Source organism: Citrus clementina, unplaced genomic scaffold, assembly GCF_000493195.1.
Source record: "Citrus clementina cultivar Clemenules unplaced genomic scaffold, Citrus_clementina_v1.0 scaffold_9, whole genome shotgun sequence".
NCBI lineage: Eukaryota > Viridiplantae > Streptophyta > Magnoliopsida > Sapindales > Rutaceae > Citrus > Citrus x clementina.
The window spans coordinates 6,761,387-6,772,400 of NW_006261964.1; the positions used below are offsets into that span (position 1 = coordinate 6,761,387).

General features: G+C 36.2%; 2 protein-coding genes across 3 annotated transcripts; both read left to right on the top strand.

Moving 5' to 3' along the window:
• The first annotated feature begins 342 nt into the window (after nucleotides 1-342).
• Nucleotides 343-4,258, top strand: LOC18032548 (heterogeneous nuclear ribonucleoprotein 1). Of its 2 annotated transcripts, XR_002904326.1 has the most exons (3): nucleotides 343-841; nucleotides 1,910-3,190; nucleotides 3,709-4,258. XR_002904326.1 is itself a non-coding variant. In XM_006420262.2 (2 exons), the coding sequence occupies exons 1-2, from the start codon at nucleotides 620-622 to the stop codon at nucleotides 3,056-3,058; spliced, it is 1,371 nt and encodes a 456-aa protein (XP_006420325.1). In that variant the 5' UTR covers nucleotides 343-619; the 3' UTR covers nucleotides 3,059-4,258. The 2 variants fall into 2 exon arrangements, 1 of the variants encoding a protein (XP_006420325.1); XM_006420262.2 differs by having other exon boundaries at nucleotides 1,910-4,258.
• Nucleotides 4,259-5,152: 894 nt separating this feature from the next.
• On the top strand, nucleotides 5,153-6,704 carry LOC18032352 (peroxygenase). Its single transcript, XM_024185011.1, has 6 exons — nucleotides 5,153-5,384; nucleotides 5,502-5,651; nucleotides 5,771-5,856; nucleotides 6,041-6,135; nucleotides 6,257-6,382; nucleotides 6,486-6,704. Exons 1-6 carry the CDS (start codon nucleotides 5,237-5,239, stop codon nucleotides 6,637-6,639), a joined length of 759 nt encoding a protein of 252 aa, XP_024040779.1. The 5' UTR covers nucleotides 5,153-5,236; the 3' UTR covers nucleotides 6,640-6,704.
• The last annotated feature ends 4,310 nt before the right edge of the window (nucleotides 6,705-11,014 follow it).

The following is an 11,014-nucleotide window of genomic DNA, read 5'->3' on the forward strand; positions in this document are numbered from 1 at the left end:
TCATTTCATTTTTATATACAAAATGACACATTTACAATAAGAACTGACTATATTCTTTGGGTGAGACTACCATTTCTTACATTATTTTTCTCTTTAAATTTTTAAATTAAATTCAATTGTTATCACACTCGAAGTTGAAGGTTCAAGTCTTCCCAATTGTGTAAATAAACATAATTTTTTTTTAAAATTTTTTGAAATCAGATTCTTTGAATTAAACTTGAACTTTCGAGACTGATCCCAGCAGATATTTGAACTGTGGTTGTAATTTGTAAAAATTAATTTTGTACTAGGTAAATATGTGTGGTTCCCATCACGTGCAGATCACATGACAAAAAAAATTTCTACTGTCTGATTGATTCATTTTCTCTGGCAAGACTGTCTCATTCAAGACCAGGGTTTCAACTTTGAAAAATCCGAAATCTTCCGAACCAACCCCCAAATCAAATCATAGCCGTCCATCGGAACCCCCAAGTAAATCACCGCCGTCCAAATCTCAATTCCATTCCCTCTAATTATATGCACACTTCACAATAATTACTCCCTTTCCCCCTCCACTCCCCCCCTCCTCCCCCCCTCTCCCTCTTACCCTTAATCGCCCATAAAATCAGAAACCCTAGAAATGGACTCAGATCAGGGGAAGCTATTCATTGGTGGGATTTCATGGGAGACAAGCGAGGAACGGCTGAGGGAGTACTTCAGCCAATACGGCGACGTTTTACAGACCGTCGTTATGAGAGAGAAGACCACCGGTAGACCCCGAGGTTTTGGGTTTGTTGTTTTCGCAGATCCTTCGATTCTCGATCGTGTTCTTCAAGATAAACACAGCCTCGATGGAAGAACGGTTCGATTTTTATTGACAGTGTGAAAAAGTTTTTATTCTTGACTTGTTTTTGCGTTCATTACAGTGATATTTTGGTCTGTTATTTGTGGGTTTTGGTGCTTATTGGTTTAGGGTTTCTGGGTTTTGCTAATTCTGATTTGACCTGGTTGGTATTGATAGTTATTAATCTGTGAACTTAAAAGTTTCATTTTTTTATCTTTCTATTTGGCTTTTGGGTGTTAGTATTAAGCTTCTATTTATGTATATGCTGTTTATTTTTTATTAATTCTCGAACTTGATGGAGTTTTTGTCTACTTTGATAGCTTCCTTTTCTATATTCTTGTTCATTCGACTATTATTTGCTTGTAAATCACTTAATTGGTTAAGGAGATAGTAATATTGTGGCGAAGAACCGAGTAATTCAGCTTCCTTCTTTTGTTTATTCATATTTATTTGTCATGATTGTTGGTGTGCGTGGTGAATGGAATGAAAGTAAACTGTGGCCCAGGTGCTCTGCCAAACAACCTCTATGAAGTCTAGCTGAACATTTGATTCTTCATTTGAAAATTAACTATGGTAATAAATTTCATGCTTGTGTGAGATGTAATATTGTTTAACCTTTTGAGTGCAAAGATAGCCGAGTCTATGTTACATTGGTTTTGGATGAGCCTAATGAGTTATTAATTTTTGTCGGCCCCAGCCACTCCTAGCTTGCATGATTAGTGAGTTTGAGACCTTGATAAGTTGATTAGTGTAATTGTGTGAATTCACAAGTACGAAATTATATTTTTGTTCATTGGAACATCTTTTCATAGGAGTTTTAAGATGAACTAGTTTCATTGATTTTCAAGATGAAGTATTAGTTAAAATGGGTACTAGTGGTCTTTACCATGCCCCCATGCCCACCCACCTTTTGCTTACAGCTTTTCATGTCCTTATCAAAGTAATTTTATTTTACTAATCTGGGAAATATAGTTTTAAGTTTAGTTTATTCAAGCAAGGTTTTTGATAGATGTTTGTATATCTAAAATGTATGTGAACTTTGAATCTCTGAACCTTTGCTTCAGTATATATTGTGTTTTTCTTCAGGTTGAGGCAAAGCGAGCTATGTCAAGGGAGGAGCAGCAATTCTCTGCCAGGTCTGGAAATACTAATTCTGGCAGAAGCAATGGGGGTGGTGGAACTATCAGGACTAAGAAGATATTTGTTGGAGGGTTGCCCCCCACCCTGACTGAAGATGGATTTCGTCAGTATTTTGAAGCTTATGGTCATGTTACTGATGTTGTAATCATGTACGACCAGAATACTCAACGACCTCGTGGATTTGGCTTTATCTCCTTTGACACTGAAGATGCAGTTGACAGGGTTTTACAGAAGACCTTTCATGATTTGAATGGTAAGCAGGTAGAAGTAAAACGGGCTCTTCCTAAAGATGCCAATCCTGGTGGAGGTAGTCGTAGCATGGGTGGTGGCGGTGGTGGTGGCGGTTTTGGTGGTTATCAGGGTTATGGTGCTTCTGGTGGCAATGCAAGTGCATTTGAAGGTCGTATGGAATCTAATAGATACATGCAGCCTCAGAATCCTGGAAGTGGCTTTACACCTTATGGTTCTTCCGGGTATGGCGCATCTGGTTATGGTTATGGTCCATCCAGCAACAGTGTTGGTTATGGTGGTTATGGAAGTTATGGTGGTACAAACGCTGGGTATGGTGGCCCTGTTGGTACCCCCTATGGGAACCCAAATGTACCTAATACTGGCTATGCAAGTGGTCCACCGGGTGCACCTAGAAGTTCATGGGGCACACAAACTCCCTCTGGTTATGGTGCCATGGGCTATGGGAATGCTGCAGCATGGGGTGCTGGTGGCAGCAGCGGTGGTCCCGGTTCAGCGCATGCTGGTCAATCTCCTAGTGGAGCTACTGGGTATGGGAATCAAGGTTATGGCTATGGTGGGTATGGTGGAAGTGATGGATCTTATGGCAATCCCTCTGGTTATGGGGCAGTAGGAGGGCGTTCTGGGAGTGTCCCGAATAGTAATGCTGGTAACCAGGGTGGGGGAGAATTACAAGGGAGTGGTGGCGGTTACATGGGAAGTGGCTATGGTGATGCCAATGGAAATCCAGGGTATGGAAACGCAGCATGGAGATCTGATCCGTCACAAGCCTCTGGTAATTATGGGACTCAAGGAAATGGTTACGGTGGATACAGTGGTGCATCCCGACAAGCCCAACAACAGTGATTTGCTCCCTTGTAGCCAACTGGACTGTATCACTGTGATAGTCCCTTCTTTTTGGAGAGGAGGTTGTCGTGGTCTCCTTTTTCCTGCAGCATGGGGCACGGCTCAAGCTGATGCCGTTGCACTTTGGGACCGGTTGGATTGCTTGAATCCTAGTAGTTTGCTTTTTCTATTTTGCTAGTAATAAGAGTAGTTTCAAGGCGTTGCTAGATGCCCTTATTATACTTTATTTGCTATTGAGTGTAGTTTAAATTTGGCGTGCTTATAATTGTCTACTACTACAGCTTTCTTTTTCTGTCGTAGTATTTTAAGCTATAGTGGCTTGATATTTCTTACACTGGTTTGATTGCAGCATAACTTTAATGTCTCATCTTTCTTACAAAGAATTATATGCCACTAGAAATTCGCTGATTGTAGCCATGTTTGATTTGATTTGCATATGATTAGGGTAAGAGATGTATTCAAGGCTTTTAAGCAATATTAAGCAATAGCAGTGGAGCTATGGGTCACTTGGGTTGATGTTTTCATAGAGGGTAGCAGTAATCCTAGCGGTAGTTGACACTTGGTAGTGGGTAGCGATAATCTTAGTGGTAGTTGACACTTTGAGGATGGCATAATCATTTTCCCCCTGTATTTGCGCTTGTGTTGTACAGGAGGAGATGCTCGTGTTCTGTGGTGGAGTCAAGTGTCCACTCATGGCTGAAACCGAGCTTCATTATTTGGGTTGTTGTGCAATGTGGGGGTTGTGTTCATCGTGGAATGGGATTGGAAGAGGGCATATTCAGTTGAACTATTGAACTAACTTGAGAAAGACCATTCCCCAGCTTGGTGATGCCAATGCTTTCAAATATTGCAGATTCTTGGCATTTCATTTTCCTGATCTTGGTGCAGGTTTGTCATGAGCTGATGGAATTTTGAAGTGAACGGCCTAAGATATATGCTGCTTTAGCTATTAGCTGTTAGCTGTCTTTTTTCAGAATGTCACTGGGACATGATTGTTTAGGATGCTTCCTAATTCATTGGAGTCAATCATAATGTTTGATTCGAGAGGTTAGATTCCCCCTCAAAAAAAAAAAAAATGCTTAGTATATGTCTTCTGAAGTTTTTGAATAAAGTAACAACTCGCACTATGTTTGTGCTGGAGGAATTTTTATTTTACTTTTCCAAATTCTAACTCTGAGAGAAGAAGGTTGATTTTGCTAATGGTCTTTAGCTCACGCGAATGGATACAACTGTCTCATTTATTCTTTTCCCTTTCCTTACGTGGCTGTCGATGATCAATGGAAAATTTATATTTGATCTTTTGCCCATTGTGTTTATTTTGTGCAAGTTTTAGCGTATTCATCTTGGTTTTGTGATCGTTTAATATTTGTTTCTGAAAGTATTGGATGTGAAGGACGAAGCTGGGTTCGTTTGCTTGTCTATTACTGTGGTGACCAGTCCAACGGCAGTTTGAAAATCTTACCGGTAAGTGATAATCACTTTCAATCTATCCTACCATGGAAACCGAACAGCTTCTTTTGTGAGGAACATTGTTTCTGGTCTTTGCTTTGTTTGCAAATCAAAAGATTCCGTAACTTAACAAACCAAAATTAGGGGCTGTTCGTTTATCACTCAAACGCAAAAATAAATGTTGGAAAAAAAAATGCTGATGAGATTGTCCTTACGTTCAAAATATAATTTATGCCGCCGCGAACAGGAAAAAAAAATAAAAAAAAAGGAACTTTATAAAACCAGTCGTACAAATTTGTTTATACCACCAATTAAGAAGGTAATAATCTTATCATCAGATTCCTTAGCTGCGTGCTTGTCCGATGAAGCAGTAAACGTCGGACGACGCTTCACCTTCTGTAAAATATTTATTTTAGGACAGGTGTCAGCACATTGAGACATAAGTTGCTGACAACATGCATGCAAATATCCTCAATCCTCGACACAATGATACAGCAATGCTGTATGTGGTTTGCATGCATGCCACGCTAAAGGTTTGTTTGACCGTTTCACTTTTGCAAATGGTGCTTCTACATGATTACTTATTTCCCCAATCCCCATAATAAAACAAGCAGCACGGCCATAGGCCCATAGCTCTCTCTTTATTACATGCAACTCTAAGCGGCTTAATTTCCAGAACTTTTTCTTCCAGTGAAATCAGCTGTCTCTAAGAGTGATCTGTGTGTGCGCATGTCTTTGAAGCAAAGAGTAAGAGACATGGAGAGAGAGTTGTTGGGAGAAATGGATAAGGATTCGATGGCAACTGAAGCTCCTTATGCCCCTGTTACTTATGAAAGAAGAGTGAGTACTGACTTGGAAGATAGACTACCAAAGCCCTGTAAGCTTGTTTGCTCGAATTGATAAATTCTTTCCTGGAACACTAGATCTAGCCTTTTATCTTCTCATTACATTAATCTTTTACTCAATTGTTTTATGCATGGAATTGCATACTTAGATATGCCAAGAGCATTGGAAGCTCCAGATACATACCACCCAAATGGAACGCCAGGGCACATGCATCACGGCCTCAGTGTTCTTCAGCAACATGTAGCCTTTTTCGACCAAGACGACAATGGAATCATTTACCCTTGGGAGACTTATTCAGGTTAATTAATTAAGAATGTGCCGGTTAATGTTATATAATAACACAATAGATTATTCAATCTTGATTGTCTAATTCATGTTCCTTTTTCATACTAACTATACATTTATATATATGATCAGGGTTGCGACAAATTGGATTCAACATCATAGCCTCTCTTGTTCTTGCCTTTGTCATCAACCTTGGATTGACTTATCCTACTCTCCCTGTGAGTCGATTAATTAATAACCTTCTCGTGAGATGTCCTGTTTTTAACTGACCTTATATATCTCATACGCCTAGTGATAAAGCATTTGGAGGTTACTTATAAATGTGTGGCATCTAGTTTACGGCAATGAACGTTGCTAGTTTGTCACATGTTACATATATATTGGATTATTTCTGTTTTACAGGGATGGTTCCCGTCTCCTTTGTTACCCATCTACATACACAACATACACAGGAGCAAGCATGGGAGCGACTCGGGAACATACGACACCGAGGGAAGGTTAGACACCAAGAGTCACGCATATATATATATAAAGATGTATTAAGAGGTTAAATAGAACTACTCGCGTTCATCCTTCTGATATGTGTATGCATATGTGCATCCAATGGAATCTCATCAGGTACACGCCAGTGAATCTCGAAAACATGTTCAGCAAATATGCTCGAACGGTTCCTGATAAGTTGACGCTGGGAGAGGTGTGGAACCTGACTGAGGGAAACCGTTTAGCATTCGACTTGTTCGGCTGGTTTGTTTCAGGACCCTTGATACAATCATATCATCTGTATATCACAACGGACTATTAATTGCTTTGCATTGTTGCACTCTGATTATGTACAAATTGCTTGCAGGGTTGCTGCTAAACTGGAATGGATTCTTTTGTACATTCTGGCGAGGGATGAAGAAGGCCTCCTGTCAAAAGAAGCGGTGAGGCGATGTTTCGATGGAAGTCTGTTCGAGTACTGTGCCAGGATGAACCTGGTTGGTGAGGATAAGATGGGATAGAAGGTAATGCTGCTGGTCTCTCTGCAATTAGCTTGTTTAAAATGATGTTTAGTTTTGTGTAATTGGTATGGTCTTGTAATAAAGCTAAAGCAATATTGGCATATGATAAAATGGATCTTTTGTTTTAAGCATACTCTGTTTGTTGTTCAAAAACAAAATTGTAGTCTACATTTGGTTTGTCTATTTGTGGTTTGTCTCGAGTAAGTCGAAATCTTCTTGTTATATGCAGAAATCTTTTCTTTAATTATGAACCTCGTTCTTTCTACTTTGGGCGTTAATAAATTTTCAATTTTTTTATTTGAAATGTAGGTCGGTCTAATCAAATCATTCTTTTAATTAACTCAAATTTCAATCTCTTAACGTTCACATATATGTCAATACTCAAAGAGCGTTTTTTTTTTTTTTACACATGGAACCGGCAAAGTCAAATCAAATTGGAGAAAAAACACAGAGAAAAGCACAGAAAGAGCATTTATTTTATTTTATTTTTTTTGCTTTTGGTTTTATCGAAACACGGAAAGTGCTTTTTTTTTTTTGGGTTTTGTTTTACCAAACAGTGATGATGGCTAATATGATATGGCAAATCTGAAGTTATACAATTACTAAAAATATGGTAAAAATAAATACTAAAACAAGTGGGTTAAATGGGGGCAAGTTTTGTTTTTACTGTTCAAAAATTTTACTAAAACAGTAAAAATAAAGTAACAATGAATGGTAAATACGTGGGTCAAGTGAGGCCATTGTCTTTTAGTGTTTTAACTTACACGACTGGTTGTCTGTTAATCATCGAAAGTCTAAAAATTTTGTTAATTTTAGAGTTTTTTTTATAGAACTTGTTTACTTGTTTTTCGAATATTCATATATGGACAAAAAGTGAGATTTTGTGACTTTTATCCCAATGAGAAAAAGAAAAAGTGAGATTTTGTGATTTTTATCCTGACGAGAAAAAGAAAAAAAATTTAAATGAGAAATAAATATTATATTATAAAAATATTTATAATATTTATATAAAGTATATTTATTTTTTAAATTATAAAATTTATTTTTTTAATTTTTTTATAAGGATACGAATGTCAAATTTATTTATTTTTTTATAATGACATAAGTGTCAAATAGTTATATTTAAGATATTTTTTATTTATAAAAGTAAATAAGATAGTATTTATATTTAAATATTAAAAAATAAATATATCATATTAGTATTTAGGAGTATTCAGATTTTAAAAAAAATTAGATTTATTTAGATTTCAGATAGAAGCTATCTAAATATAGGTAGGATTTTCTCCTTTTGTTTTTTTGTTTTTAAGTCTCTCTTATTGTTTTATATCTAATGAAAAAAATTAGCTTATTTTAAATTCAATTATAACCGCTTATTTCATTAGGAGAGAAAAATATATTAGGAGAAGATCCTTCGTCTTAAAAAGAAGTTATGGGAAATATTAGATAGTAATCAAAAAACAGTTATGGAGCATTTATTTACTTACCAGTAATCAGTAATCAGAATGGAAATTTACTTACCAGTAATAAGAATGGAAATGGAAATTTTGAAATTGGAATTTAATGAGGCGTTTACTCACAAAATGGTTTACTCACAAGATGAATGTTTGGAATCGGAGGGAAAATAGTGTGGGATTCACAAATTTAGGAGTCATTTCCAGAGTTTTGATTCCCGGAATCAAAATTCTAACCGTTGAAATGTCTTGTTTAGTTCTAATTAAATCTCTTAATAACCGTTTTATTTCTTTGTTTAAATAATAATTAAAAAATAAAAAAATCAAATAAAAGTAGATGCATCTCTCAGGTTATCTAATTTGAACCGACAACAGTTAACGGCGTTGAGCCACCACCCGCAGTGGCCACATCGAACCAGCAGCAGTACTAGCCGTCACGAAAGCCACCGATTTTGGTTTGATGATGGTAGTGTACAGGGGCGGACCCATAGCTTTATATTATCCCGGGCTAAATTAAAAATATATCCCGGGCTAAATTAAAAATTTTATATTTTGGAGTGAACATAAACATCTATAAGTAAAAAAAAGTACATTAAATAAGAGGATACAAAAAACTATATAAATATGTACTTTAAATAAAAATAAATATACAAAAAGACTAGAAAACAAAAGATAATTTAAATATAAAAATACTATTTTTTAATTATGGAATATAACATTGCAACATATATTTGTTGGGAAAATATGCTCTTTAAAAGCATATGTGTTTATTTAATTGTAATAAATAATTTTTTTGATTAATAAAATAAATGAGGTATTTTATTCAAATATCTTAATTGCATTAATATTTGTATTAAAGTCCATTTAATCATATTATATGTATTTATGTGATCACCATGTGGATTCACAGAAGACATAAATACAAGTTATCTTATGATTAAATAAACTTAGTTCGCAGTTGATAAATAAAGTTGGGCACTTTATTTAGGTATAGACTGTAATAAATTCATTGAATGATTTGTCTTAATCATGTATGAATTTATTGATGTAGTATGACTACATTGAACATGATCACATGTGAGATTTAATTAACTTTGTAATAACTATCAGACTTATTAAATCTCATAGGCATTGATTTTACTGTAATCTTAATCTTGAGTTAATTATGATTTCATGATTGTAATTGTTATTTCATTTGAGTTACCAATGGGCACGACACATCCTTGTGGTCAAGATTACCCGGTATCTTGGTGGGAGCAATTATGAGTATTGGAGTTATGGATTAACAATATAGAATTTGTACAACACATCTCTTGATAGGTTTTCGGCACTTGATCATAGAATTCTCTGGCCAGAGTGTGCCAACATATTTAGTATGTTGAAAATGATCATTAGAGAAAACCAGTAAGGATCAAGGAATAAGATGTTATTAAATTGATTGGACAGTTGAGATATCAATTTAATTAACGATGTGGTACAAAGGATTGTGCAGTAAAGAAATCAATGTGGCTTGGGACGAATTATTATTCGAGCATGCAATTATGGAAGTCAGTTCCAATCTTTTAGTGGAGTAGATTTGGAATTAAATAATTGAGCTAGTTTAATTACAGGCCTAATTATTGTAGCCACTATTGTATGTTCTCAAATGATCCCCGGGTTAGCTCATTTAATTGACTGCACCACTACTGGACTAATAAGTAAGATAACTAGCTATTTGGGTCAAAAGCCTAAATATATCATTTAGTGGGAGGCTCCATTTAATTAGCTTTTGTATAGACTTGGCAAAATCCGGGTCCGGTCCGGGTTTTGGTGTTGCCCGGGACCGGACCGGATGAGAGAAATGCAAGCCCGGACCCGGGTTAAAACCCGGTTTTTCCGGGTGCGGTCCGGGCTTGAGCCCGGCACCTTCCGGGTCCGGGTTTTGATCCGGGTTTTTAAAACCCGCATGTGATAACTTCAATTTTTTTTCAATTTTTTTCTTTAATTTTTTTTTTCATTTCTCTAACAATGTAAATTTTAAAAAAGAAAATAATCAAATAAACTCATTCAATCTCAAACTTTAAAAAAGAAAATAGTCAAATACAAATATATAACACATTAACAATGCAAATTTTGCACAAATGATAAATAAAAATTATTTCAATCTACTTTCTAATACCTAAATTCATCTAATTTCTAACTTAAACTCATTCAATCTATATATAAAATAAATAAATTAAATTCAACAACACAATAAATTTAAATAACATCTAACATATCATAAATTCATAATTATATATTTATATATAATATATTTATTTTTTAAATTTATTAAAAAATCGGGTCCGGTCCGGGTTCCGGGTTTTTTGTGTTGAACCCGGACCCGGGCCCGGAAATGTCCGGGTTTGAGAATTTCAAACCCGGATCCGGTTTTTATATGCATGCGGTCCGGGCAAAGCCCGGACCGGATTGGCCGGGTCCGGGCCGGGTCCGGTCCGGGCGGGCTTTTTTGACACCCCTACTTTTGTATAAGGGGCCTTATGTTATTTTACAAGATGGGTCCCCTATTGAAAAAGAAAATAACGTGAATTTTATTTAGGGTATTATTTGGAGCCTAGGGTTTTCACTAAAGGGAAATATATAAGGCTTATTTTCTCTAAAGAAAAAAGAGAAGTCACTTTATACAGATCAGAGAATAAGATTTTTCTCTCCATTGTTGAGAGAAAAATTTTCTCGTGCTAGTTGCTTTGGTAGTGATAAAGGCGCCCACACGTCAAGTGCAGATCGAACCTTAGTCATAACCTGGAAGATCATTGGAGACTGTTCCTGATCTAACAAGCGTGGTGGTGACAGATCGTGATCTAACAGGAGCGGTGGTGGCGGATCGTGATCTAGGAGCCTAAAACACTTCAGCGGAAAAAGCCAACTCAGATTTTCAAGGTACG

What these genes read in the sequence shown, in the direction of transcription:
- LOC18032548 (XM_006420262.2), top strand. Translation starts at nt 620, where the DNA reads ATGGACTCAGATCAGGGGAAGCTATTCATTGGTGGGATTTCATGGGAG. An exon ending in ACAGCCTCGATGGAAGAACG is followed by an intron (nt 842 to 1,909) that starts GTTCGATTTTTA and finishes GTTTTTCTTCAG; the next exon opens with GTTGAGGCAAAGCGAGCTAT.
- LOC18032352 (XM_024185011.1), top strand. Translation starts at nt 5,237, where the DNA reads ATGTCTTTGAAGCAAAGAGTAAGAGACATGGAGAGAGAGTTGTTGGGA. An exon ending in TGACTTATCCTACTCTCCCT is followed by an intron (nt 5,857 to 6,040) that starts GTGAGTCGATTA and finishes TCTGTTTTACAG; the next exon opens with GGATGGTTCCCGTCTCCTTT. An exon ending in GCATTCGACTTGTTCGGCTG is followed by an intron (nt 6,383 to 6,485) that starts GTTTGTTTCAGG and finishes AATTGCTTGCAG; the next exon opens with GGTTGCTGCTAAACTGGAAT.